The sequence below is a fragment of the Hippopotamus amphibius genome, unplaced genomic scaffold (genome assembly GCF_030028045.1).
Source record: "Hippopotamus amphibius kiboko isolate mHipAmp2 unplaced genomic scaffold, mHipAmp2.hap2 H_1, whole genome shotgun sequence".
Classification (NCBI taxonomy): Eukaryota; Metazoa; Chordata; class Mammalia; order Artiodactyla; family Hippopotamidae; genus Hippopotamus; species Hippopotamus amphibius.
This window is the reverse complement of record NW_026648280.1, coordinates 1,636,390-1,659,928: the sequence shown is the minus strand read 5'-3', so window position 1 is coordinate 1,659,928 and position 23,539 is coordinate 1,636,390. Positions and strand designations below refer to the sequence as shown.

General features: G+C 44.0%; 1 protein-coding gene across 1 annotated transcript; it reads right to left on the bottom strand.

Moving 5' to 3' along the window:
- Nucleotides 1-1,749: 1,749 nt before the first annotated feature.
- On the bottom strand, nt 1,750-9,895 carry LOC130843062 (zinc finger protein OZF-like). Its single transcript, XM_057719725.1, has 5 exons — nt 9,822-9,895; nt 7,913-8,018; nt 7,020-7,058; nt 5,184-5,310; nt 1,750-3,824 (listed from the first exon to the last, which is right to left on the bottom strand). Exons 3-5 carry the CDS (start codon nt 7,032-7,034, stop codon nt 2,335-2,337), a joined length of 1,632 nt encoding a protein of 543 aa, XP_057575708.1. The 5' UTR covers nt 7,035-7,058; nt 7,913-8,018; nt 9,822-9,895; the 3' UTR covers nt 1,750-2,334.
- Nucleotides 9,896-23,539: the final 13,644 nt, after the last annotated feature.

The following is a 23,539-nucleotide window of genomic DNA, read 5'->3' as shown; positions in this document are numbered from 1 at the left end:
ACCATTCTGAGGGGAAAAAAAAAGTTTCCAATAATGAAATGAAAATGAATCGTTTACATCAATAAAAAACCTAAACTGTAAAAGTTAGAGAAGGCACAAGAGGGCAGACAGCAGAATCAAGCAGTATCAGCACTATTTCATCTTGTGGAACTGAAAATCACAGCCACAGAAAGAGAAAATGAAAAGGCAAAAGACTTTGTACCAGATGAAGGGACAAGATAAAACACCAGAAAAACAACTAAATAAAGAGGAGATAGGCACTCTTCCGGAAAAAGAATTCAGAATAATGATGGTGAAGATGATCCAGGACTTTGAAAAAAGACTGGATGCAAAGATCGAAAAGCTGCAAGAAAAGTTTACCAAAGACCTAGAAGAATTAAAGAACAAACAAACAGAGATATGCAACACAATAATGGAAATGAAAAATACACTGGAAGGAACCAATAGCAGATTAACTGAGGCAGAAGGATGAATAAGTGACCTGGAAGACAAAATGGTGATAATCACTGATGCGGAAAAGAATAAAGAAAAAAGAATGAAAAGAACTGAAGACAGCCTAAGAGACCTCTGGGACAACATTAAACGCACCAACATTCGCATTATAGGGGTCCCAGAAGGAGAAGAGAGAGAGAAAGGACCTGAGAAAATACTGGAAGAGATTATAGTTGAAAACTTCCCTCACATGGGAAAGGAAATAGCTACCCAAGTCCATGAAGCGCAGAGAGTCCCAGGCAGGATAAACCCAAGCAGAAACACGCCAAGACATACAGTAGTCAAATTGACAAAAATTAAAGACAGAGAAAAGTTATTAAAAGCAACAAGGGAAGAACAACAAATAACATACAAGGGAACTCCCACCAGGTTAACAGCTGATTTCTCAGCAGAAACTCTACAAGCCAGAAGGGAGTGGCACGATATGATTAAAATGATGAAAGGGAAGAACCTACAACCAAGAATACTCTACCCAGCAAGGATCTCATTCAGATTCGAGGGAGAAATCAAAAGCTTTACAGACAAGCAACAGCTGGGGGAGTTCAGCACCACCAAACCAGCCTTACAACGGGTGCTGAAGGAACTTCTCTAGGTGGGAGGCATAGGAAAAGAGAAGGACCTACAAAAACAAACCCAAAACGATTAAGAGAATGGTAATAGGAACATACATATCGATAATCACCTTGAATGTGGGTGGACTGGATGCGCCAACCGAGGGACACAGACTGGCTGGGTGCATGCAGGAATGGGACCCACGTATAGGCTGTCTCCAGGGGACCCAATTCAGACCTGGGGATGCATGCAGACTGAGAGCGAGGGGATGGAAAGGGATGTTCCGTGCAGATGGAGGTCGGAGGAGGGCTGGAGTAGCAATACTCGTATCAGATAAAATAGACTTTAAAATAAAAAATGTTACAAGAGACAAGGAAGGACACTACATAAAGATTGAGGGATCAATCCAAGAAGAAGAGATAACAATTATAAATATGTATGCGCCCAGTATGGGAGCACCTCAATACATAGGGCAGGTGCTGACAACTATGAAAGAGGAAATTGACAGTAACACAATCATAGTGGGGGACTTTAACACCCCACTTACACCAATGGACAGATCATCCAGACAGAAAATTAATAAGGAAACACAAGTTTTAAATGACACAATATATCAGCTGGATTTAATAGATATCTATAGGACATTACATCCATAAACAGCGGATTACACATTCTTCTCAAGTGCACATGGGACATTCTCCAGGATAGATCAACAAAAAAAAAAAAGTTACAGAAGGAAAAATTCGGTCTTTAAATTTGGGAAATATTTTTCATTTACAACAACAAAAGCATAAACAGTGGAATAAACGGACCAATTAAACTCCATTAAAATTAAGAAATTCTTCTCTGGAAATGACAAGACCAATTCTGGAAGAATGTATTGAGAAATATTTCCACTAAAGGACCTTAATCAAAAATCTATGAAGAAATGTCAAAACTCAGTAATTAAGATGACAATTCATATGGACAGAAATTTCAAAAAACCAAATATGAATAGAAATTATCACGTGCAAAACCACTCAGCACTGTCATTAGAAAAATGCAAGTTGAAATCACTAGGTATCACTATCCACCTACAACATCCCAATAGAATCTTGGGTTCTGCTGCTTCTGGTGAGTCTGTAACAAGATACTACCACTCTAGAAAAGTTTAACTGGCCCAACATGAATTAAACATTCACCTACTCTATGTGCTGCTAGATATTAATTCAAGAAAAACATAAGTCCAGAAGGCATTTCCCCAATGTGAACTTCCTTGTTTTTTATGAACTAGGAGCTGCCTATAAAGAACTACACTGAAGGTTTTTCTCTAGTGTGGATTCCCTGGTGGGCAATAAGACTTCTTCTGTAGACAAAGGCTTCTCCACATCCACTGCACATATAAGGCCTTTCTCCAGTGTGGATTCTCTGGTGGACAACAAGACTTCTTCTGTACACAAAGGCTTCTCCACATCTACTGCACATATGTGGCCTTTCCCCAGTGTGGATTCTCTGGTGCTCAAGAAGACTTGTTTTGTAACTGAAAGGCTTCCCACATTCATTGCAATTAAAAGGCTTTTCTCCAGTGTGGACTGTTCGGTGCCGAACAAGCGTATACTTGAGCTTAAAGGCTTTCCCACATTCATTACACTCATAGGGTCTTTCTCCAGTGTGAATTCTCTGGTGCTCAACAAGTTTAATTTTGACCTTGAAAGCTTTCCCACATTCACTGCACTCATAAGGCCTTTCTGCAGTGTGAACATTCTGGTGTTTACTGAGGGCAGAGCTGCTTGTAAAGAACTTCCCACATTTACATCCATAAGCCTTTTCTCCAGTATGAATTCTCTTATGCACAACAAGACTTCCTTTGTAGACATAGGCTTTCCCACATTCACTGCACATATAGGGCTTTTCTCCAGTGTGGATTCGTTGGTGATCAAGAAGCCTTTTTTTAAAGACAAAGGACTTTCCACATCTGCTACACCCATAAGGCCTTTCACCAGTGTGGATTCTCTGGTGCAAAAGTTTATTTTTATAAAGGAAGGACTTCCCATATTCACTGCTCTTATGTGGATTTTCTCCAGCATGGACTTTTTGATGCTTAACAAGTGTACCCTTTCGGAGAAAGGCTTTCCCACATTGATTACACTCATAGGGTCTTTTTCCAGTGTGGATTCTCTGGTGCTCAACAAGTTTATATTTGTGGGCAAAGACTTTCCCACAATTAGAGCACTCATAAAGCCTTTTTCCTGCGTGAACCTTTCTATGGCGAATAAGACTGGAGCTGTCACAGTCACTACACTCATAGGGTTTTTCTCCAGTGTGAACTCTCAGGTGCTCCGTGAATTTATACTTATTGAAGGCTTTGCCACATTCGCTGCACTCACAACAACCTTGCCGAGGGTGAGGGACTGCCCTGCTCTGCCTACTTCTACATGGATGCTCTCCATGGTGGGAAGGCTGGTGCTGGGGAAAGCCCAGGCTGCCTAGGAAACACTTCTCAACCTCTCTGCATGTGAATATACTGTCAGGTAAAAAGACTTTGCAGTTTGTCACAGGCACGGTGCTATTCTCCTTCCTTCTGAGATGTTTCTCTCCACTGGGTTGCTCCTGGTGGTGCCGTAGGTGAGAACTGAACATTTTCCCATGAGCCCCAGAAGAGGATGGTTTCAGCCCAGGATGCACTCCTTGGTGCTCGGCCAGGGACAAAACATCTTTCTCTACCGGGGCACATGTATCTGAAGTAAGAGTCTTCAGGATAGATGGGTCTGGACTTGGAATCCTGTTTTGTGTCATTTGTCCTACAGAAAAACACAGTTCAGAAGCAGCCTCCTCAGTATCTGCTCCACGCCAACACCCTGAAAACACAAAAATGCTGATAACGTGTATGGAGACTTTGGTGGGACAAGAGCCCATTACAAACCTGAGCATGACACACGTAGGAATAAGTCCATGGGTTTGTTACCAAAACAGGGGAGGAAGGGTCAAGTGGTAGAAGGGGATACTGTGCAATACTGGGCCTCTGATGATCACAGAACCCAAAATGTCTCAAATCAGCAAGAGCACAGCATACAGGATATGGCACTGTGCCAGGAGGAGAGGCCAGAACAACCCACTCCTCGGCCAGTGGCTTTCAGCCGGACTTTCTGGTGCTGACAAGTGTCAGCTCCGTAGAATGTGTGTCTAAATCCAGGAAAATGAAATTACACCTGACTGCCTGGTGTTCAAAGACAATATAAGTAAACATGCACCTCTCATAACACATTAAGGATATACACATATAATATACAAAATACGTAAAATAGGAGAACATTGCAGGGAGAGGGAAAGGAGAGATGTGGAGAACCCTAAGGTAGAAAACAGAGGAGTCAGAAATCACAGTAGAAATGAAATGTGGGCAAGTGTCAAAATGGGGAGGAAAGAAAGAAAAGAAAAAAGTATGACCATGATGAGTGTTGGCACTGAAAGAGGAGCAAGCAAAGGACACATCCCTGTAGGATGAGGACTCATTGGTGATATAATGCCTTCCTACAGCCCCTACTCGCCAGGCCCAGGATCCAGTTAACCCTCTTCCTAGGACTAGAGAGCTGCCTACCTCCTCAGGCATCCAGGGCTGCCTCCACCCCTCAGCTTAGGTGGGGTGACTATGAAACCTACCAGATTAACGTCCTTAGAGGAAAATAGGGCAGTTACGAGAAAGACACTGGCCCACAGTGAACCAAACAATAACATTTCCAGGAAAAATATTTATTAGTAGAAGCACTTGAGGAGAATCTTGCAAAAATAATGTAGTGTGGACCACAAATGCTGACCATGTAAGTGTCTGTGACTCCTGACACAGACAGTGCACAGGAAAGGAGGCGGCAGAACCGAGACACAGACCTTCCACACAGCTGAACAGTCAACACACCAAGCGGTGGCAAAGCTAAGTGGCATCAGTCAGGCAGATGTCAAGCCTCTGAGACCAAAACCTTCTGTGAAAGGTTTCAGGGCATATGGTACAGAGCTGACCACACACAGGGTGGGGAAATGCAGCTCAAAGGCCAGGGAATCGGGGAAGTAAGCAGTGTCCAAGGTCCAGGCTGGGAAGGAAGGAGGGAGCCATGCAGAGAGAAGGGTGTAGTCCAGTGCAGAGCGACGGTGGGAACATGAGTCCTTACCCAGGGAGGCTATGAGTGACAGATTCTCCAGCATCACATCACAGTACAGGAGTCTCTGAGCATCATTAAGGAGCCCCCACTCCTCCTGGGAGAAGGACACAGCCACATCCTCAAAGATCACATGGCCCTGTCATGAGGGGGATAGAGGAGTTCACAGCGGCCTCTATCACCAGGACCCCCAAGTCACGGCCATCCACCCCGGTGACCCAGCTCAGAGGAGACACCAGGTCCTAACCTGCTAGCATTACATCATTCAGTTAACAACAGAGAGGGAGAAAGGCAGTCTCCAGATGCTGAGGTTGCCATACAGACCCCCAGCCACTGTCCTCAGAGTCAGCTCTCCTGGAGTCACACAGATCACACCAGACACTAAGACCCATGTGCTCAGCCTCGTGAGTAAACCCTGGGATCGAGGGTGCTGAGTCCATCCTCACACTCCCTGCCTCTCCATCACCCAGCCCTGAAGGGTCACAGCTCCCTCATGGGCCTGACTATGACCCCCACCTCTCCCCCACCCCCACCACCTCCGCCCCAGGCCTTCAGCATCTCACTGTGTTCCCCATGTGCCACCCAGCACACGGCAACCAGGCAAACACCACCAGCACACAGTGTTTCCCCAGGCCTCTGTGGGACTTGCTGCTAGAGGCAGTCCCAGCACTGCTTTCCATCCCCCTACCTGGCCCTGCTGCCTGTTCCCACGTCCGCACCCAGACCTTGTGTGGCAGTTGGATGCCCGAAGCCTTCTTCCTCCTCAGTGTTGCACACCACTCACCCCTTCCTCTCTCTCTGCTCCTCTCATTCCAAGCCCAGCCCCACTGCCCCCACCACAGCCCAAGAGACTTTGATCTGAGCTCATTTACTCAAGCTAATCTGTCATCCAGTCTCACACTCTTCACGCTCCATTAACAATAATCACAAACTGAGTGTGTTGAGAGGACACAAAACACCAAGCTTTACCTTAGTGTCATCTGACCTCCATTCCTGCTCTCCCTCTCAATAAATATCTTATCCACCCCTTAGAATCCACCACCAGAATCTCCACCTGAGGCCACTCCCACCCCCCACACTCATGGTCACTGCACTGCCTCATCTGTCTTAGTGACGATAGCCACCCCTGTCCAGGTGCCCAGGGAGGTGAGCCAGTCCTCAGAGAACACTTCCTCACCCTAACCTTCATGGCACCAACACATGACCTGAGGACCTTGAGTCCAACTTGGTCCACATGCCACCACCTGTTTGGGAGTATCTTAAAACCTGAACCCCCCCTTCCCTGATCTCCACGTGTGTGTTTCTAGTTGCCTGGTTGACACCTCCCGTGAGACACCTCTGCAATATCTCAGACTCAGCACGATGACGTGGAACTCTGGACAGTCCTTCTATTCATTACTCCTACTTCTGACTTCCCGTCTCAGTCTCAGACATGGTGTCCCCACCATCACCTAAAGGCAAACATGCTATGGTCATGTCAGACTACTCTCTCTCACCTTGTACAGCAGAACACCAACCAGCTCCTCAGGCTGCCATCCCAGGAATGACTCCTTCCCTCAGTCTTTACCAGCCCACCTCATGGGTCCTGCAGTTCCCTCAACACTCCCCACTCAGTCTCACCTCCAGGCACGTGGACAGGTTGGCTCCTGTGCCCAAGGACACCTGACCTTCTCCACTGCACACATGAAGTTGTACCTCAGTACAACTTCATGGCTCCTGTGCCTGAGGTGACCCCAGGGCACAGAACTAAGGACCAAAAATCCAGGATAACACTTTTTCCTATATATGTATGTCAGGACCAGGGGTAGGGATGATGACTGGGTAGATAGTGGGGCATCTTCCACTTACCTGTCCAGGGACCATAAATACTGCAACTACTTTGGGAACCTATGAAAAGAAGGAGAATGTGATATAAAGGTGATCATGGTAAGGATGTAAAGGCTGAGCTGTTTCCTCCCTTCCTTTTCCTGGAGATAAGTGATCTCAGGCTGACCTCTGACTACAAATCCTTAGTCTTCAGAGTTACAACTTGACAACTCTATGGCCATGAACAAAGACTCAACCTCCCTGAGACTCAGTGTCTTCATGTGTAAAACAGCAACACTTAGGATGTCTATCTCATAATGTTGTGTAAACATCAAATGCATTAGTACTTGTTCTGTGCTAAGAAATAGTTTATAAAAGAACACAGGATTAACATTTCTACAAATGTTTTGGAAAATTAGGTGTTTCTTTCACGTCTTCAAGATCTTTCTGAGAGCAACTATTGCTTTTCCACCACCCATAATCTGATCTTAGGACATCAACTGAGTGCCCTATGACTCAATCCTATTATTACAGTTCCAGAAACTAGTAACAGAATCCACAGGTTTAAGGACTCAGTCCTGTAAACTGCCATTTTTCAGAAGTCATTTCCAACCCCTGGTGCCCAGGCGACCAGTACTTCTGTCGCACTTGGTTACCAATTCAGGGTTTCCCATGAACCCCTCCTCAGTTTTGATAATTTGCTAAAATGACCCACAGTTAGGAAACACTTTTCTTACTTTTTCTGATTTACTGTAATGCATACAACTTAGGAACAGCCAAATGGAAGAGATGTCTAGGTCAGGGTCAGGGGGTAGAGGACAGCAGGGGGTTTCCAGGCCCTTTCAGTACATGCCACCCTCCCAGCACTTCCATCATTTCAATGTGTTCACCAATCAGAAGGAACCTTGGATTTCATTGTTCAGTAGTTTTTATACCTAATCATCAGCTCTCCTCCGATCCTTGGGAGGTGCCAGGCAGGTCTGGGAGTTGAAACTTCTAATCACTTGGTTTTTCTGGAGAGCAGTTCCATCCTGAGGATATCTGGAGAATCCACCCTAAGTCACTTCATTATAATAAATTTCCATGTGATAAAAGGGGCTAGTTGTGAATAACAAAAAACAGTCCTAATTCCCACACAGTTCTAAGCGGTTCAGAGCTCCATGTGAAGAACCCAAGACAAAACCTAAACATATATAATATATATTATTATAGAACAGATATATATTCTCACTTTAAGCAGTTATTACCTGCTTACACAAGATTAACTTGTTAAATCTGTACATTTTTAACCTTGTAGTTTCCTGTGAGAGCTGAAGCACCTGTGCCCTTGATTGGGCATGGGCTGCTCCACCAGCATGGCTGACCTTTTTCTGGCTCCACAGGGAGCGGGCAGTTAGCTGAGTGTTCAGAGCAGTGAATTTACACAACCTCACAACTCCTCCATCTCCATCCCAGGCAAGGCTCCTTACTCCTTATGTCCTTTCTTCCCCAAAAGCCCTGTAACCATAGGACCCTCCCATCTTCAGACAGCCTCAGAAAGTCCCACCCACTCTGCCCTGCTCTCCAGCCCCAGCTCTCTCTTCTTTCATCTCAGGTCCCCGCTCACAGAAAAGTGACAAGACTTTCCCTCCTAAATTTGAGATCCAGACTTCGCCGGAGTCCAGCACATGGGCATCTCTGAGCCAGAGACCTCCTCCCCCAGTTTCAGATTACAGACACCAGCAGCAGGTATGTTACCAATTGGCCCAGACTGTTGACTCCTCCTTTTTTTTTTTTTTTTGGCTGCCCCACGCAGCTTTCAGGATCTTTCTTAGTTCCTCTGCCAGGGATTGAATTCAGGGCCATGGCAGTGAGGGCACCAAGTGCTAACCACTGGACTGTCAGGACACTCCCTCCAAAATCAAATTTTAATCCCTCCCTGACGTGTCTTTCAGATCCTCAGCCAAAAGAAAACCTTTATTGTCGTTTACTCTGTCCTTTTGCTCAGAACAACATTCACTGCCAATTATCTCTCAGGTTTCTTAGGAACCTTATTATCTGTATTCCTTTGTAAGAAAATTAATAAACAGAAATCTCAATTAGAGTTGGCACACCAGAACGGTTAGTCCTCACTGACCTGAGACAACAGTATCCAAAAGGTAGAAGAAAGATTCTTCTTTCCTGGAAAGGACTCGGCCAATGAAAAGCTATGGACTGTTTGGTGACTACAGCCCTTCTAACTTCCTTCTATAATCTCTATAAAAGTGTTAGTTCACCATAGCTGCACAAGCAAGTTGCAATTCCCTGATGATCCTGAAAAAAAACCCAAATGGGGGCAGTCTAATTGTTTCAGGTCAACAATTTCCATAATCACCATTCTGGTCCAGAAACCACCTTACTCTGTGGAGTGGAATGCACTAGGCTTTCCCAGGTCTCCCTGCCTCCACCCTCATCACCCCCTCCCCAGTCTATTCTCCCCTGAACAGCCTTTGAAATACTTTAAAACTCGAACTCAGAGCGTCGTCCTGATTTATTCTCAACCCTCCATAGCTCCCAGAATGCTGACTGTTGGCCCAGCTGACCCAGACTGTTAACTCCTCCTTAAATGCCTGTCCCTGCAGAAAGGACTGGTACCCGAGGTTTCCCGCATGCTCTGGCTCCTGCGAATCTCCAGGATTTGCACGTGCTGGGCCCACGGCCTTTAACACTCTTCGCACTTCACCACACAGCCTGTCAGAAATGGGGCCACCACACACGCACACCGAAAGTTCTGGAGACACGGGCCTGAACCGCAGTGCCCTGAGCAGGAGACCCTCACTAGGGGCTTGAGGATTTGGGTCAGGATCTGGGGGGCGGAACAGTCACCTGGGCCGGGTCCTCTAGCACGTCGGTTGCCATAGGACCCTGAGGGCGCAGCGGGATAATGGTGGAAACCTGGGCCGAAAATTCCGGAATGAGGTTCCGCAGCCCGCTCACTCCAGGGGAGTGTGGATGGAGTCCCCTCGGGCTCTTTCCAGTTTCCGTTACCTCGGCTCCACCCAGTGACCTAGAGCCTTGGGTCCTTCAGACGCTGCAAATGCCTCCAAACAGCCGCCAACAGAAAGACGCCGGAACTCCCACCTCCTCCTAGTTCACAATCCCGGAAGAGCCCCTGTTAGGGGCCTCCACTGGTGCGGAGAAGGTGGCCGGTCCGCACACAGTCTTCTGGGAAATGTAGTCGCCTTCACGCCACCCATTGAGGTGCGGATGAAACCCACCCACAACCTGCAGGGCACTAATGGGTTAAGTCCGTTGGGAAGCACAAATTAGAAACACTTCAGGGGACTTCCCCGGCGGTCCAGGGGGTAAGTCTCCCCACTTCCACTGCAGGGGGCGTGGGTTCCACCCCTAGTCCGGGAACTATGATCCCGCATGCTGCGCGACAGGGACAGACAAAAAAAGTATTTACATCACCTGGAACTAACAGAGGCTTGTAAATCAACTATATTAAAAAAAAAAAAAAAAAAAAAAAAAAAAGACCCAGCAAAGCCTATACCTATAATCTTTATAAAATTCTGATTTAACTCGCATTTCTCAGCATAAAACTTGATATAGGATTAGAAAAAATGCATTCCAGTTGTGAAAAGACTGAGACAAGCCACAGTCCTTGTTTTTGTTTCTTTATGAAAATCTTGGAAGAATTTTCAAGTAACAACAATCAAGTCAATAAGATATTGAAATGAAAAAGGGAATTATATGCAACAAAATATGTTGGTGTGCTTCATTATTGGCTAAGATAATAACGATATAAAATCAGATAAGTTTAGTCTATCGTTGATACTGTCCACCTAAGTAAACCAGAGAGGCAGTAATCAAGCACAACACATTTACTTGGGATCAGAGAACTGCAATTAGGGACACGCATTCAAGTAGCAACCCAAAAGGTGTTCTGCTAGGGAGTAAAAGTCAGGGGCTTTTAAGTGCAAAAAGAGGTTTGTATTACACAATTTTAATTGGAGTTGGAGGCAGAAGCTAGTCTTGGTTGAACAGGATTGTGTACTCAGGCTATCACTAGAGGGAAGTAATAGTCCATTACTGTGACAAGTTGCAGGTGTAGGTGTTCTTACAGAGACCTTGGAATATTTGCAGGTTGGCCAAGATCAAAGTTCATGATTTCACCAGCTTGGAAGGTGCAGGATGTACACTAATTAACAGCCTCCCAGCTCCATGTTAAAACCCCTTGGCATAAGTGACTCCATTTTATTTCACATTTCACAACACTATTAATTTGGCATGCCTTACAAGAGTTCTCAAAGCAAATATAAAAATTGTCACAGCATAAGCACAAACTATACGATTGTAGCAGGCTTCTTTCATTTAAAAAATTAAAATTGAAACAATAAAACACTTTAAGATGATATTGAACAACCTGTAATTTTCTAAAATTATTTATTTATTTATTTATTTATTGGGTTCGTTGGGTCTTCCTTGCTGTGTGCAGGTTTTCTCTAGTCGCAGAGAGCAGGGGCTACTCTTCGTTGCAGTGCGTGGGCTTCTCATTGCGGTAGCTTCTCTTGTTGTGGAGCATGGGCTCTAAGCTCGCAGGCTTCAGTAGTTGTGGCACATGGGCTCATTAGTTGTGGCTTATGGGCTCTGGAGCGCAGGCTCAGAAGTTGTGGTGCAAGGGCTTAGTTGCTCCACAGCACATGGGGTCTTCCTGGACCAGGGATCGAACCCATGTCCCCCGCATTAGCAGGCGGATTCTTAACCATTGTGACCAGGGAAGCCCTGAACCACCTATAATTTTTAAAGAGTTAATATATAAATAAAAAATTCAATAAGTGCTACAATTTTTTTAAATATTACAAATTAAAAAGAGGAGGGTTTAAAACCTGAGAAGGCAACTTTTTTTTTTTTTTTTGGCTGCACTGCCCAGCTTGTGTGATCTTAGTTCCCTGCCCAGGGATTGAACTCAGGGCCACAGCCAAGTCCTAACCACTGGACGACCAGGGAACTCGTGAAGGCAACTTTCTTGTATGCTACTTGAGACCAGAATTACAAAAGTCAAACAGCATTTTTTTCAAGAACTTTTATTTATTTATTTTTTTCATTTATAACTTTTTTTGGGGGGGTCAAGAACTTTTATTGAGATACAATTGACATACAATAAACTGCATATATTTAAAGTGTACAATTTGATTTTTTTTCTTATTAGTAATGTATACATGGCAATCCCAATCTCCCAATTCATCCCACCCCCCCCCACTTTCCCCACTTGGTGCCCATATGTTTGTTCTCTACATCTGTGTCTCTATTTCTGCCTTGCAAACCAGTTGTTTTGTACCATTTTTCTATGTTCTGCATATATGCATTAATATACGATATTTGTTTTTCTCTTTCTGACTCACTTCACTCTGTATGACACTCTCTGTGTCCATCCATGACTCTACAAGTGTCCCAATTTCATTCCGTTTTACAGCTGGGTAATATTCCAATATATATATGTACCATATCTTCTTTATGCATTCATCTGTTGATGGACATTTAGGTTGCGTCCATGTCCTGGCTATTGTAAATAGTGCTGCAATGAACACTAGTGTGCATGTGTCTTTTTGAATTATGGTGTTCTCTGGGTATATGCCCAGTAGTTGGATTGCTGGGTCATATGGTAACTCTACTTTTAGCTTTTCAAGGAACCTCCATACTGTTCTCCATAATGGCTGTATCAATTTACATTCCCACCAACAGTGCAAGAGTGTTCCCTTTTCTCCACACCCTCTCCAGCACTTACTGTGTGCATATTTTCTGATGATGCTGATTCTAACCGGTGTGAGGTGATACCTCATGGTAGTTTTGATTTTCATTTCTCTTAATAATTAGTAATGTTGAGCAGCTTTTCATGTGCCTCTTGGACATCCATGTGTCTTCTTTGGAGAAATGCCTACTTAGATCTTCTGCCCATTTTTTGATTGGGTTCTTTGTTTTTTTGATATTGAGCTGGATGAACTGTTTATATATTTTGGAGATTAATCCTTTGTCTGTTGATTCATTTCCAAATCTTTTCTGCCATTCTGAGGGTTGTCTTCTCGTCTTGCTTATAGTTTCCTTTGCTTATCCTTGCCTCCTTTGTCATAGATTAGTTGACCATAGTTTATCTCTCGGCTTTCTATCCTGTACAAACAGCATTTTTAAAAACAAAATAACCTTATTTTCCATCAGGAAAATACAAATGAAAAAAAACTAAACAAATTGGTGAAATGCAATACATCTGACATTACCAAATGTTGCTAAAACTGAAAAAATTATTAAATATGATAAACTATCATTGGGTATATATTAAAATTATTTTGCAGAAGAGTTTGGTATTATATAGTAACTATAAACCTATGTCCTTCTGTTCAAAAAATACTTTCTGTTGATATATACACTACATAAGCCAGTGTATCAACCAGGGAACATCTGAGGTATTTTTAGAAAGCATTGCTACAATTGCCAAAAACATGAAAAAAGATGCCAAGAAATAAAAATTTCAAGAATAGAATGTAAAATTGAATTTGAAAAATTCAAGCCATGAGGGACATCCCTGGCTGTCCAGTCATTAAGTCTCTGCACTTCCAATGCAGGGGATGCAGGTTTAATCCCTGTCTGGGCAACTAAGATCCCACATGCTGCATAGTGTGGGAAAAACAAAATTCAGGCCATAAAATACAAAGATGTAAAACGAACAAAGAAACAAAAAACAAACCAAAAAATACTCTTGATACACATGTGTAAAAGAAAATCTCACATTAATTAATGAACTGGGAAGCAACTAGTCTAGAAAACAGAAAGGAGCTCCAAAGGGCAATTCAGAACGCACAGATTATTTAGAGAAAAATGCTTGAGAATAAGACAGTCCTAGTAGGCAATAGCAGGGTTTCACTTTTTATATAAGGCAGAGGAAAGTTTTGGAGCTAGGTCATGAGAAACTAAAGCTGTGCAGGCATATTCTAATTGGCTAAAGATCATGAGAGGATTTCACTGGTGGGTTGGAATGTCACTAGGTCACAGTGTTAACAAGTCCAAGCTCACTCTGCTCGCTGCATGACAGGCCAATTAATCAGAGACAAGGTGTTGAGGCAAGGAATACTACTTTATTTAGAAAGGCAGCAGACTGAGAGGATGGCAGACTAGTGTCTCAAAATAACCATCTTATTGGGGTCTGGATGTCAGTTTTTTTATAGAAGGGAGAGGGGGAGGCAATGAGGAAGTAAAGTAAAAAGGCATAAGTTTTGCAAATATCCCCTAGAAAGGTCAGCCTCAGAAAAGGGATGTGTTAATTTCTTCTTTCTTGCAGCCATCCATAGGTGGACAAGTTCAGGATGCTTCCCTGAACAAAGGCACTTTGTTTTGACATTGAGGCAGAGGGGCAGGGTTCCCTGAGGTGGGCCATTATGTATAGACAGTATCCTTTTAATGAACAAAAGCAGCCAGAAGCAAAGGTTAAACTAAAAGAAACAGATCAAACAAGTAGTCAGATTTGGCTCCTCCGTGTTACAACAGGTGAGGACAAGAAGGGGAGATTTAGTTGGGGCCATAGGCTCATCGCTCTGGTGTACCCAGTCACCTGGGCAGGGTGCTCACAGCCAGCCTGTGGGGATGCTGAGGCAGCAGAATAGGAAGCTTAAAAAATTTACAATGCATTATGTCCACTTGTTATGTTATGAGTATCTTCAAGGACAAGACGCAGAAAACACAACAGGATCGTCTCCTTTAGGAATATCCCATGCCTTGCCTCCTTCATTAGAGGCTCAGGAAGTTCCTTTGACAGCTTGTCTTCAGGCCTCTAGGCCCCAGGCTCCTAGAAGGAGCAGAGACACACTCTCCTGCACGGATGCAGAACAAGAACTACATTACTCACAAGTGCCACAACTACAGAAGCCAGCTTGCCGCAAAGACCCAGCGCCGATGGATGGATGGATGGATGGATGGATGGATGGATGGATGGATGGATGGATGGATGGATGGATGGGTGGGTGGGTGGGTGGGTGGGTGGGTGTATGGACAGGTAGACAGACAGACATAAAATTTTTTAAATGTTTTAAAAAAGAACTACACTACCCAGAAGGCTGTGCTACGCGGGATGGCTGTGAGCGCCGCACTGAGGACATCACGGAAAAGGGCGTTGCTGGCTCGCGCTGTCAGGGGTCGGACTTCCTGCGCCGGAGAAGCGGGCTTTTCTTTCTGGTGAGGCTGGTGTGTCCCCACCTGCGGTGAGCTTTTCCCGGGACATAGGGACGGAGCGGGAAAGACAGCAAGGCGGGCCCACCTGCGCCTCTGTACCGCCTGGGGAGGGTCGGCGAAGCGCACCGCGCCCGCCGCTCCCCGGCGCCCTCGCGCGGCCCGGCGCTCCCCGCGGGGCGATGGCGGCGCTGGTGACCCCGGCGCAGGTGAGTGGACGGCGCGCCGGGCCACGCCCGCTCCGTCCCCACCCACGTGGCCGGGGCGCGCTGGTGCAGCCTGGCTGTGTCCGGGGACTCGTCGCCGTGTCCTCTCCAGGCCGTGGTGTGTCGGAGCCTCGGGATGCGGTCGCTGTGCTCCGGGTGCGAATGTAGGTTGGGGGCTTCCTGCGGAGGGTCCCGTGTCTGTCCGTCAGCGGGACGCTGTGTGGAAGGGCGAGAGGTGGCTCCCAGACTCCCCCGGACGCCACGCGCCTGGCGTGGAAGGCCCCGCAGGGAGGAGTCAGGCCGCAGAGTCTGGAGACCCTTCTGTGAGGTGCGGCCGCGCCCCTTCCCGAGCCGAGGACCTTGAGCAACTTCCCCTGCTGCCCTTGTGCGTTTGTTTTTTCCGTTGGCTGCGCTGTGAGGTATGCGGGATCCTAGTTCCTGTACCGAGGATGGAAGCTGTGCCCCTGAATTGGGAGCGCAGAGTCTTAACCGCTGGACCGCCAGAGAAGTCCCTGTCCTTGGCTTTTGTATGAAAGTTCCTCCAGCTGGGTTGAGGGAACTAGAAAAGGCAGGTGGGTGCCGTGTATCCCCCAGTGTCCAGCACGGTCCAGGGAGCATCACTCTGTTTCTTTGCACTGACGTGCCTCCTGAGCCTTTGTTGATCTTCGAGGCTCATGCCTGGGGGAATCTGACCCTTGGGTTTCCCTGTTCTGTACCTGCTGGGGTGAGGAAGAGGCAGGAGTAGCCGCAGCAACTTGGCTAGGACAGAAAAGGTGTCGGGACAGGCAGGGTGCCCAGAAGGGCGAGGAGTTTGTTTCAGTTTACAGCCAGTGGAACTGGCTTCCACTAACAGTCGTGAGTCTTTTCCTGTTTGAGGTTCAGTTATATATGGTCAGCGACTGCAGTGTGCAGGAGTGTGGTGTCCGCTGGGACAGGAAAACACAAGCGGTCCTGAATAACTCCATAGCCGTCGCCCTGAGTACCCTCATCAAGTCCTGAGCGCTGTCAGGACTTGTCTTATTTGTTAATTTCCCACCCACTTGGCTCCCTTCCTCACTTTATTTCAGACTCACTCCAGTGAGGTCCTGAAAGAGGCTTTCCCTGGTGCCCCATCTAAAGCAGGCTCTCTTCAGTCCTCTCACTCTCAATTTTTTTTTCACTCTATTTTTTGACTTTAGAATCTTTGGATCCCTGTGACATTGTCTTGCTCATTTATTTAGTTCTTTGTTTAGCATCTCTTTCCAGTCTTAAAGTGTGAGCGCCTGTTGCTGCTCAAGACCTAGGATGACAGCCTGAGCTTGTAACAGGTACTCAACAAGTGGTTCAGTGATTGAAAGGGTCTTCACCTCAGGTGCTCGCATCACATTTATAATAAATACAGTCTTTCTCCCGACTATAGCCCACAGGGTCTACTTGGTCTGCCCCCTGTTTAACTCCATCTCTCTTTCCCTCCATGTGTCCCTCACTCACCACACACAGCCAGGAGGTCCTGAACTTGCAACACTCCTGCCCAGTTTGCAGCTTTTGCCCCTGCACTCTCCTCTGTCTGGGGCCCTGTTCCCAGCTCTCTGCAGGGCTGTCACTCCCCACTCTTCCTGTTCATCAGTGTCACCTCTTAGGATAGTCTTTTCCTGGCTGTTTTATAATAATTCTGGCTAAGTTACCCCTGCCCCCACCTGCCAATCTTCTGGCAATTCTGTTCCCGCTTTTACTGAATGTTCAATTCCCACTTCTGCTCCTTAAATTTGAGGTTGTGGGTGACTTTCTAGAGCTGCCTGGGCCTCAGTCCTCTGGCTGTGACACGGAGGTGGCAATGGCATTTACCTCGTGGACTGCGGGAGGATTAGTGAAAGTCACAAAATACATTGAACACTTAACTGTGCAGGCAGTCCAGCATCTGCCATGTAACATTTTCTCTTTAGTTCTCCAACTGCCTGGTGAAGTGGGACTGATTATTGTATTGATGCAGAAATCAAGGCTTAGAGAAATGATGGGGTGTCCTTCCCATGGTCACACCTCCAACAATGTCAGATTCCAGAGTCTTCATTCAAGCCCTGCAAGTCTGGCTCCAGAGCAAGGAATCTTTGAGTGTGAAGCCCAGGGCGAGTGCACCCAGGCTGCGAGGACCAGGGAGGCTCAGCTGCTGCCCGTTGCTGTCCGCGTTGTTGGAATTATCACCATGATCTTTCTTCCCAGCGCACTGACCATCTGCCCCCGTCCTCCTGGAACACCGACCGTTGTCTCTGTCATCCCCAGTGGCTTCCTTCACGGGAGGCTTTCCTCTCAGCCACAGCTGCATTATGTCCCAAGGTTGTATCTGCTTCCCCTTGAGCCCAACACAGAACTTGGGGATCAGGAGGCCTCAGTGATTCAAGCCTGGGTCTCTCTACACCTTCACCAGCAGCAGAGTGACGGGATTGATCTCACTCAAGTGCACAAGGCCAACATCACTACCTGTGTCTGACTCTCCAGGTGGTGGTGACCTTCAAGGATGTGGCCATGACCTTTACCCCAGAGGAGTGGGGACAGCTGGACCTGGACCAGAGGACCCTGTACTGGGAGTTGATGCTGGAGACCTGTGGGCTCCTGGTCTCACTGGGTAAGTGCTCAGCTCTCAGGCCTGTGAGGGTCCCCGGGCTCCTCCTTTTTTCTTTTTTTTTTTAAGCTCTTTATTGGAATATAATTGCTTTACACTCTTGTACCAGCTTATGAGGTACACCAAAATGAATCAGCTGTGTTTATACACATATCCCCATATCCCCTCCCTCCCGCGACTCCCCCCCACCCTCCCCGTCCCAGCCCTCTAAGGCATCACCCATCATTGAATTGATCTCCCTTTGTTATACACAAACTTCCCACTAGCTATCTATTTTACAGTTAGTAGTGTATGTACATATGTCTGTGCTACTCTCTCACTTCGTCCCAGCTTCCATTTTGCCCCCCACCCCCCAAACTCCGTGTCCTCCAGTCCATTCTCTACATCTGCATCCTTATTCTTCTCCTGTCACTGGGTTCATCAGTACCATTTTTTTTTTTTTTAGATTCCATATATATGAATTAGCTTACAACATTTGTTTTTCTCTTTCTGGCTTACTTCACTCTGACATACTCTAGGTCTATCCACCTCATTACATATAGCTGCATTTCATTTCTTTTTATGGCTGAGTAATATTCCATTGTATATATATGCCACACCTTCTTTATCCATTCATTTGTTGATGGGCATTTAGGTTGCTTCCATGTACTGGCTATTGTAAATAGTGCTGCAATAAACATTACAGTACATGTTTCTTTTTGGATTATGGTTTTCCCTGGGTATATGCCCAGTAGTGGATCATATGGTAGTTCTATCTGTAGTTTTTTAAGGAACCTCCAAACTGCTTTCCATAGTGGCTGTACCAACTTACATTCCCACCAACAGTGCAGGAGAGTTCCCTTTTCTCCACACCCTCTCCAACATTTGTTGTTTCTAGGTTTTTTGATGATGGCCATTCTGATCAGTGTGAGGTGATACCTCATTGTGGCTTTGACTTGCATATCGCTGATTAGTGATGTTGAGCATCTTTTCATGTGTTTGTTGGCCATCTGTATGTCTTCTTTGGAGAAATGTGTATTTAGGTCTTCCGCCCATTTGTGGATTGGGTTATTTGCTCTTTTGGTATTAAGCTGCATGAGCTGCTTGTATATTTTGGAGATTAAGCCTTTGTCTGTTGTTTCGTTGGCAAGTATTTTCTCCCATTCTGAGGGTTGCCTTCTTGTCTTGTTTATGGTTTCTTTTGCTGTGCAAAAGTTTTTAAGTTTCATGAGGTCCCATTTGTTTACTCTTGATTTTATTTCCATTATTCTAGGAGGGGGGTCAAAAAGGATCTTGCTTTGATGGATGTCATAGAGTGTTCTGCCTATGCTTTCTTCTAGGAGTTTTATTGTGTCTGGCCTTACATGTAGGTCTTTAATCCAATTGGAGTTTATTTTTGTGTATGGTGTTAGGAAGTGTTCTAATTTCATTCTTTTATATGTTGCTGTCCAATTTTCCCAGCACCACTTATTGAAGAGGCTGTCTTTTTTCCATTGTATATTCTTGCCTCCTTTGTCAAAGATACGGTGCCCATATGTGCTTGGGTTTACCTCTGAGTTCTCTATTCTGTTCCATTGGTCTTCCTTTCTATTTTTGTGCCAGTACCATACTGTCTTGATCACTGTGGCCTTGTAGTATAGTTTGAAGTCAGGAAGCCTAATTCCACCAACTCCGTCTTTCCTTCTCAAGATTGCTTTGGCTATTCAGGGTCTTTTGCATTTCCATACAAATCGTAAGATTTCTTGTTCTAGTTCTGTGAAAAATGCCATTGGTGATTTGATAGGGATTGCACTGAATCTGTAAATTGCTTTGGGTAGGATAGTCATTTTCACAATGTTGATTCTTCCATTCCAAGAACATGGTATGTCCCTCCATCTGTTTGTGTCATCTTTGATTTCTTTCATCAGTGTCTTATAGTTTTCTGCATACAGGTCTTTTGCCTCCTTAGGCAGGTTTATTCCTAGGTATTTTATTCTTTTTGTTGCAATGGTAAATGGGAGAGTTTCCTCAATTTCTCTTTCTCCTCTTTCATTGTTAGTGTATGGGAATGCAAGAGATTTCAGTGCATTAATTTTGTATGCTGCTACTTTACTAAACTCATCAATTAGTGCTAGCAGTTTTCTGGTAGAGTCTTTAGGGTTTTCTATGTGTAATATCATGTCATCTGCAAAGAGTGACAATTTTACTTCTTTTCCGATTTGGATTCCTTTTATTTCATTTTCTTCTCTGATTGCTGTGGCTAAAACTTCCAAAACTATGTTGAATAATAATGGTGAGAGTGGACACCCTTGTCTTGCTCCTGTTCTTCGAGGGAATTCTTTCAGTTTTTCCCCATTTAGAATGATGTTGGCTTTTGGTTTCTCATATATGGCTTTTATTATGTTGAGGTAATTTCCTTCTATGCCCATTTTCTGGAGAGTTTTTATCATAAATGGATGTTGAATTTTGTCAAAAGCTTTTTCTGCATCTATTGAGATTATCATATGGTTTTTATCCTTCAATTTGCTGATATGATATATCACGTTGATTGATTTGCATATATTGAAGAATCCTTGCATCCCAGGGATAAACCCCATTTGATCATGGTGTATGATTTTTTTAACATGCTGTTGGATTCTGTTAGCTAGTATTTTGTTGAGGACTTTTGCATCTATATTCATCAGTGATATTGGCCTGTAATTTTCTTTTTTTATGACATCTTTGCCTGGTTTTGGTATGAGGGTGATGGTGGCCTCATAGAATGAGTTTGGGAGTGTTTCTCCTTCTGCTATATTTTGAAAGAGTTTGAGAAGGATAGGTGTTAGCTCTTCTCTAAATGTTTGATAGAATTCGCCTGTGAAGCCATCTGGCCCTGGGCTTTTGTTTGTTGGGAGATTTTTAATAACAGTCTCAATTTCTATACTTGTGATTGGTCTGTTCATATTTTCTATTTCTTTCTGGTTCAGTCTTGGAAGATTGTATTTTTCTAAGAATGTATCCATTTCTTCCAGCTTATCCAATTTATTGGCATATAATTGCTTGTAGTAGTCTCTCATGGTCTTTTGTATTTCTGTGGTGTCAGTTGTTACTTCTCATTTTTCATTTCTAATTCTGTTGATTTGCATCTTCTCCCTTTTTTCCTGATGAGTCTAGCTAATGGTTTATCAATTTTGTTTATCTTCTCAAAGAACCAGCTTTTAGTTTCATTAATCTTTGCTATTGTTTCCTTCCTTTCTTTTTCATTTACTTCTGATCTGATCTTTATGATTTCTTTCCTTCTGCTCATTTTGGGGTTTCTTTGTTCTTCTTTCTCTAATTGTTTTAGGTGTAATGTTAGGTTGTTTAGTCAATATTTTTCTTGTTTCTTAAGGTAAGACTGTATGGCTATAAACTTCCCTCTTAGAACTGCTTTTGCTGCATCCCATAGGTTTTGGGTTGTTGTGTTTTCACTGTCATTTGTTTGTAGATATTTTTTGATTTCCTCTTTCATTTCTTTAGTGATTTCTTGGTTGTTTAATAGCATATTGTTTAGCCTCCATGTGTTTGTATTTTTTACACTTTTTTTCCTGTAACTGATATCTAGTCTCATGACTGTGGTCAGAGAAGATGCTTGATATGATGTCAATTTTCTTGAATTTACCAAGGCTTTATATGTGACCCAAGATGTGATCTATCCTGGAAAATGTTCCGTGTGCACTGTAGTTTTTGGATGGAATGTCCTATTATTATTCTGTAGTTTATTCTGTATTTTTTGGATGGAATGTCCTATAAATATCCATTAAGTCGAGATGGTCTAATGTGTCATTTAAAACTTGTGTGTCCTTATTTATTTTCTGTTTGGATGATCTGTCCATTGATGTTAGTGGGGTGTTAAAGTCTCCTACTGTTATTGTCTTACTGTCGGTGTCCCCTTTTATGGCTGTTAGCATTTGCCTTATGTATTGAGGTGCTCCTATGTTGGGTGCATAGATATTTACCATTGTTATATGTTCTTCTTGGATGGATCCCTTGATCATTATGTAGTGTCCTTCCTTGTCTCTTGTAATAGTCTTTACTTTAAAGTCTAATTTATCTGATATGAGTATTGCTCCTCCAGCTTTCTTTTGACTTCCATTTGCATGGAATATCTTTTTCCATCTCTTTACTTTCAGTTTATATGTATCGCTTGGTCTGAAGTGGGTTTCTTGTAGGCAGCATATATAAGGGTCTTGTTTTTGTATCCATTCAGCCAGTCTGTGTCTGTTGGTTGGAGCATTTAATCCATTTACATTTAAGGTGATTATTGACATGTGTGTTCCTATTACCATTTTCTTAATTGTTTTGGGTTTATTTCTGTAGGTCTTTTCCTTCTCTTGTGTTTCCTACTTAGAAAAGTTCCTTTAGCAATTGTTGTAAGGCTGGTTTGGTGGTGCTGAATTCTCTTAATTTTTGCTTGTCTGTAAAGTTTTTGATTTCTCTGTCAAATCTGAATGAAATTCTTGCTGGGTAGAGTATTCTTGGCTGTAGGTTTTTCTCTTTCAGGACTTTCAGTATATCCTGCCATTCCCTTCTGGCCTGCAGAGTTTCTGCAGAAAGATCAGCTGTTATCCTTATGGGTTTTCCCTTATATGTTGTTTGTTGCTTTTCTCTTGCTGCTTTTAATATTTTTTCTTTGTGTTTAATTGTCATTGGTTTGATTAATATGTGCCTTGGTGTATTGCTCCTTGGGTTTATTTTGTATGGGACTCTCTGAGCTTCTTGGACTTGATTAATTATTTCCTTTCCCATGCTGGGGAAGTTTTCCACTATAACCTCTTCAGATATTTTCTCAGACCCCCTTTTTTTCTTCTTCTTCTTCTGGGATGCCTATGATTTGAATGTTGGTGCACTTAATGTTGTTACCAAGGTCTCTGAGACTGTCTTCCATACTTGTTATTCTTTTTTCTCTTTCCTGCTCTGTGATAGTTATTTCCCCCATTCTATCTTCCAACTCACTTATTCGTTCTTCTGCCTCAGTTATTCTGCTGTTTATACCATCTAGAGTATTTTTAATTTCAGTTATTTTGTTGTCCATTACTGTTTGTTTGCTCTTTAGTTCTTTTGAGTCCTTATTAACTGTTTCCTGTATTTTCTGTATTTTGTTATCAAGATTTTGTATCATCTTTACTATCATTACTCTGAATTCTTTTTTCAGGCAATTTTCCTATTTCCTCCTCATTTATTTGGTCTTCTGGGTTTTTTTCCTGCTCCTTTGCCTGCATGGTGTTTCTAAGTTTTCTCATAGTAGTGCAAACTTCAGAGGTTGCTTGTCCTGGCAATAAAGGGGTTTAAAGAAGACTGTCCAAGCCCCAGACTAATGGCAGAGTGTTGAGTCAAACAAATACTAAGTCAAGGAAACACATACAAATGCTGAATCCAGTAGAACATAAGGCACTAGAAAGACCTGACAGAAGAACCCCAGTATGCTATCAGACAATCAAAGAGAAAACCAACAGAAATTCAAAACCAAAACAGAACAAAACAAAAACAAAAACAAAGAAACAAACAAAAAAATCCACCACACACACACAAACACAAATCCAGGGAGATTTTGAAAGCTAGGATCAAATATAATAAAGAGCAAGAGTACCACCAGACAGACTGAA

Excerpts from the sequence above, each read along its gene's own strand:
- LOC130843062 (XM_057719725.1), bottom strand. Across the intron at positions 3,825-5,183 it reads GTCACTCATAGCCTCCCTGG|GACAAATGACACAAAACAGG; the intron begins GTAAGGACTCAT and ends GTTTTTCTGTAG.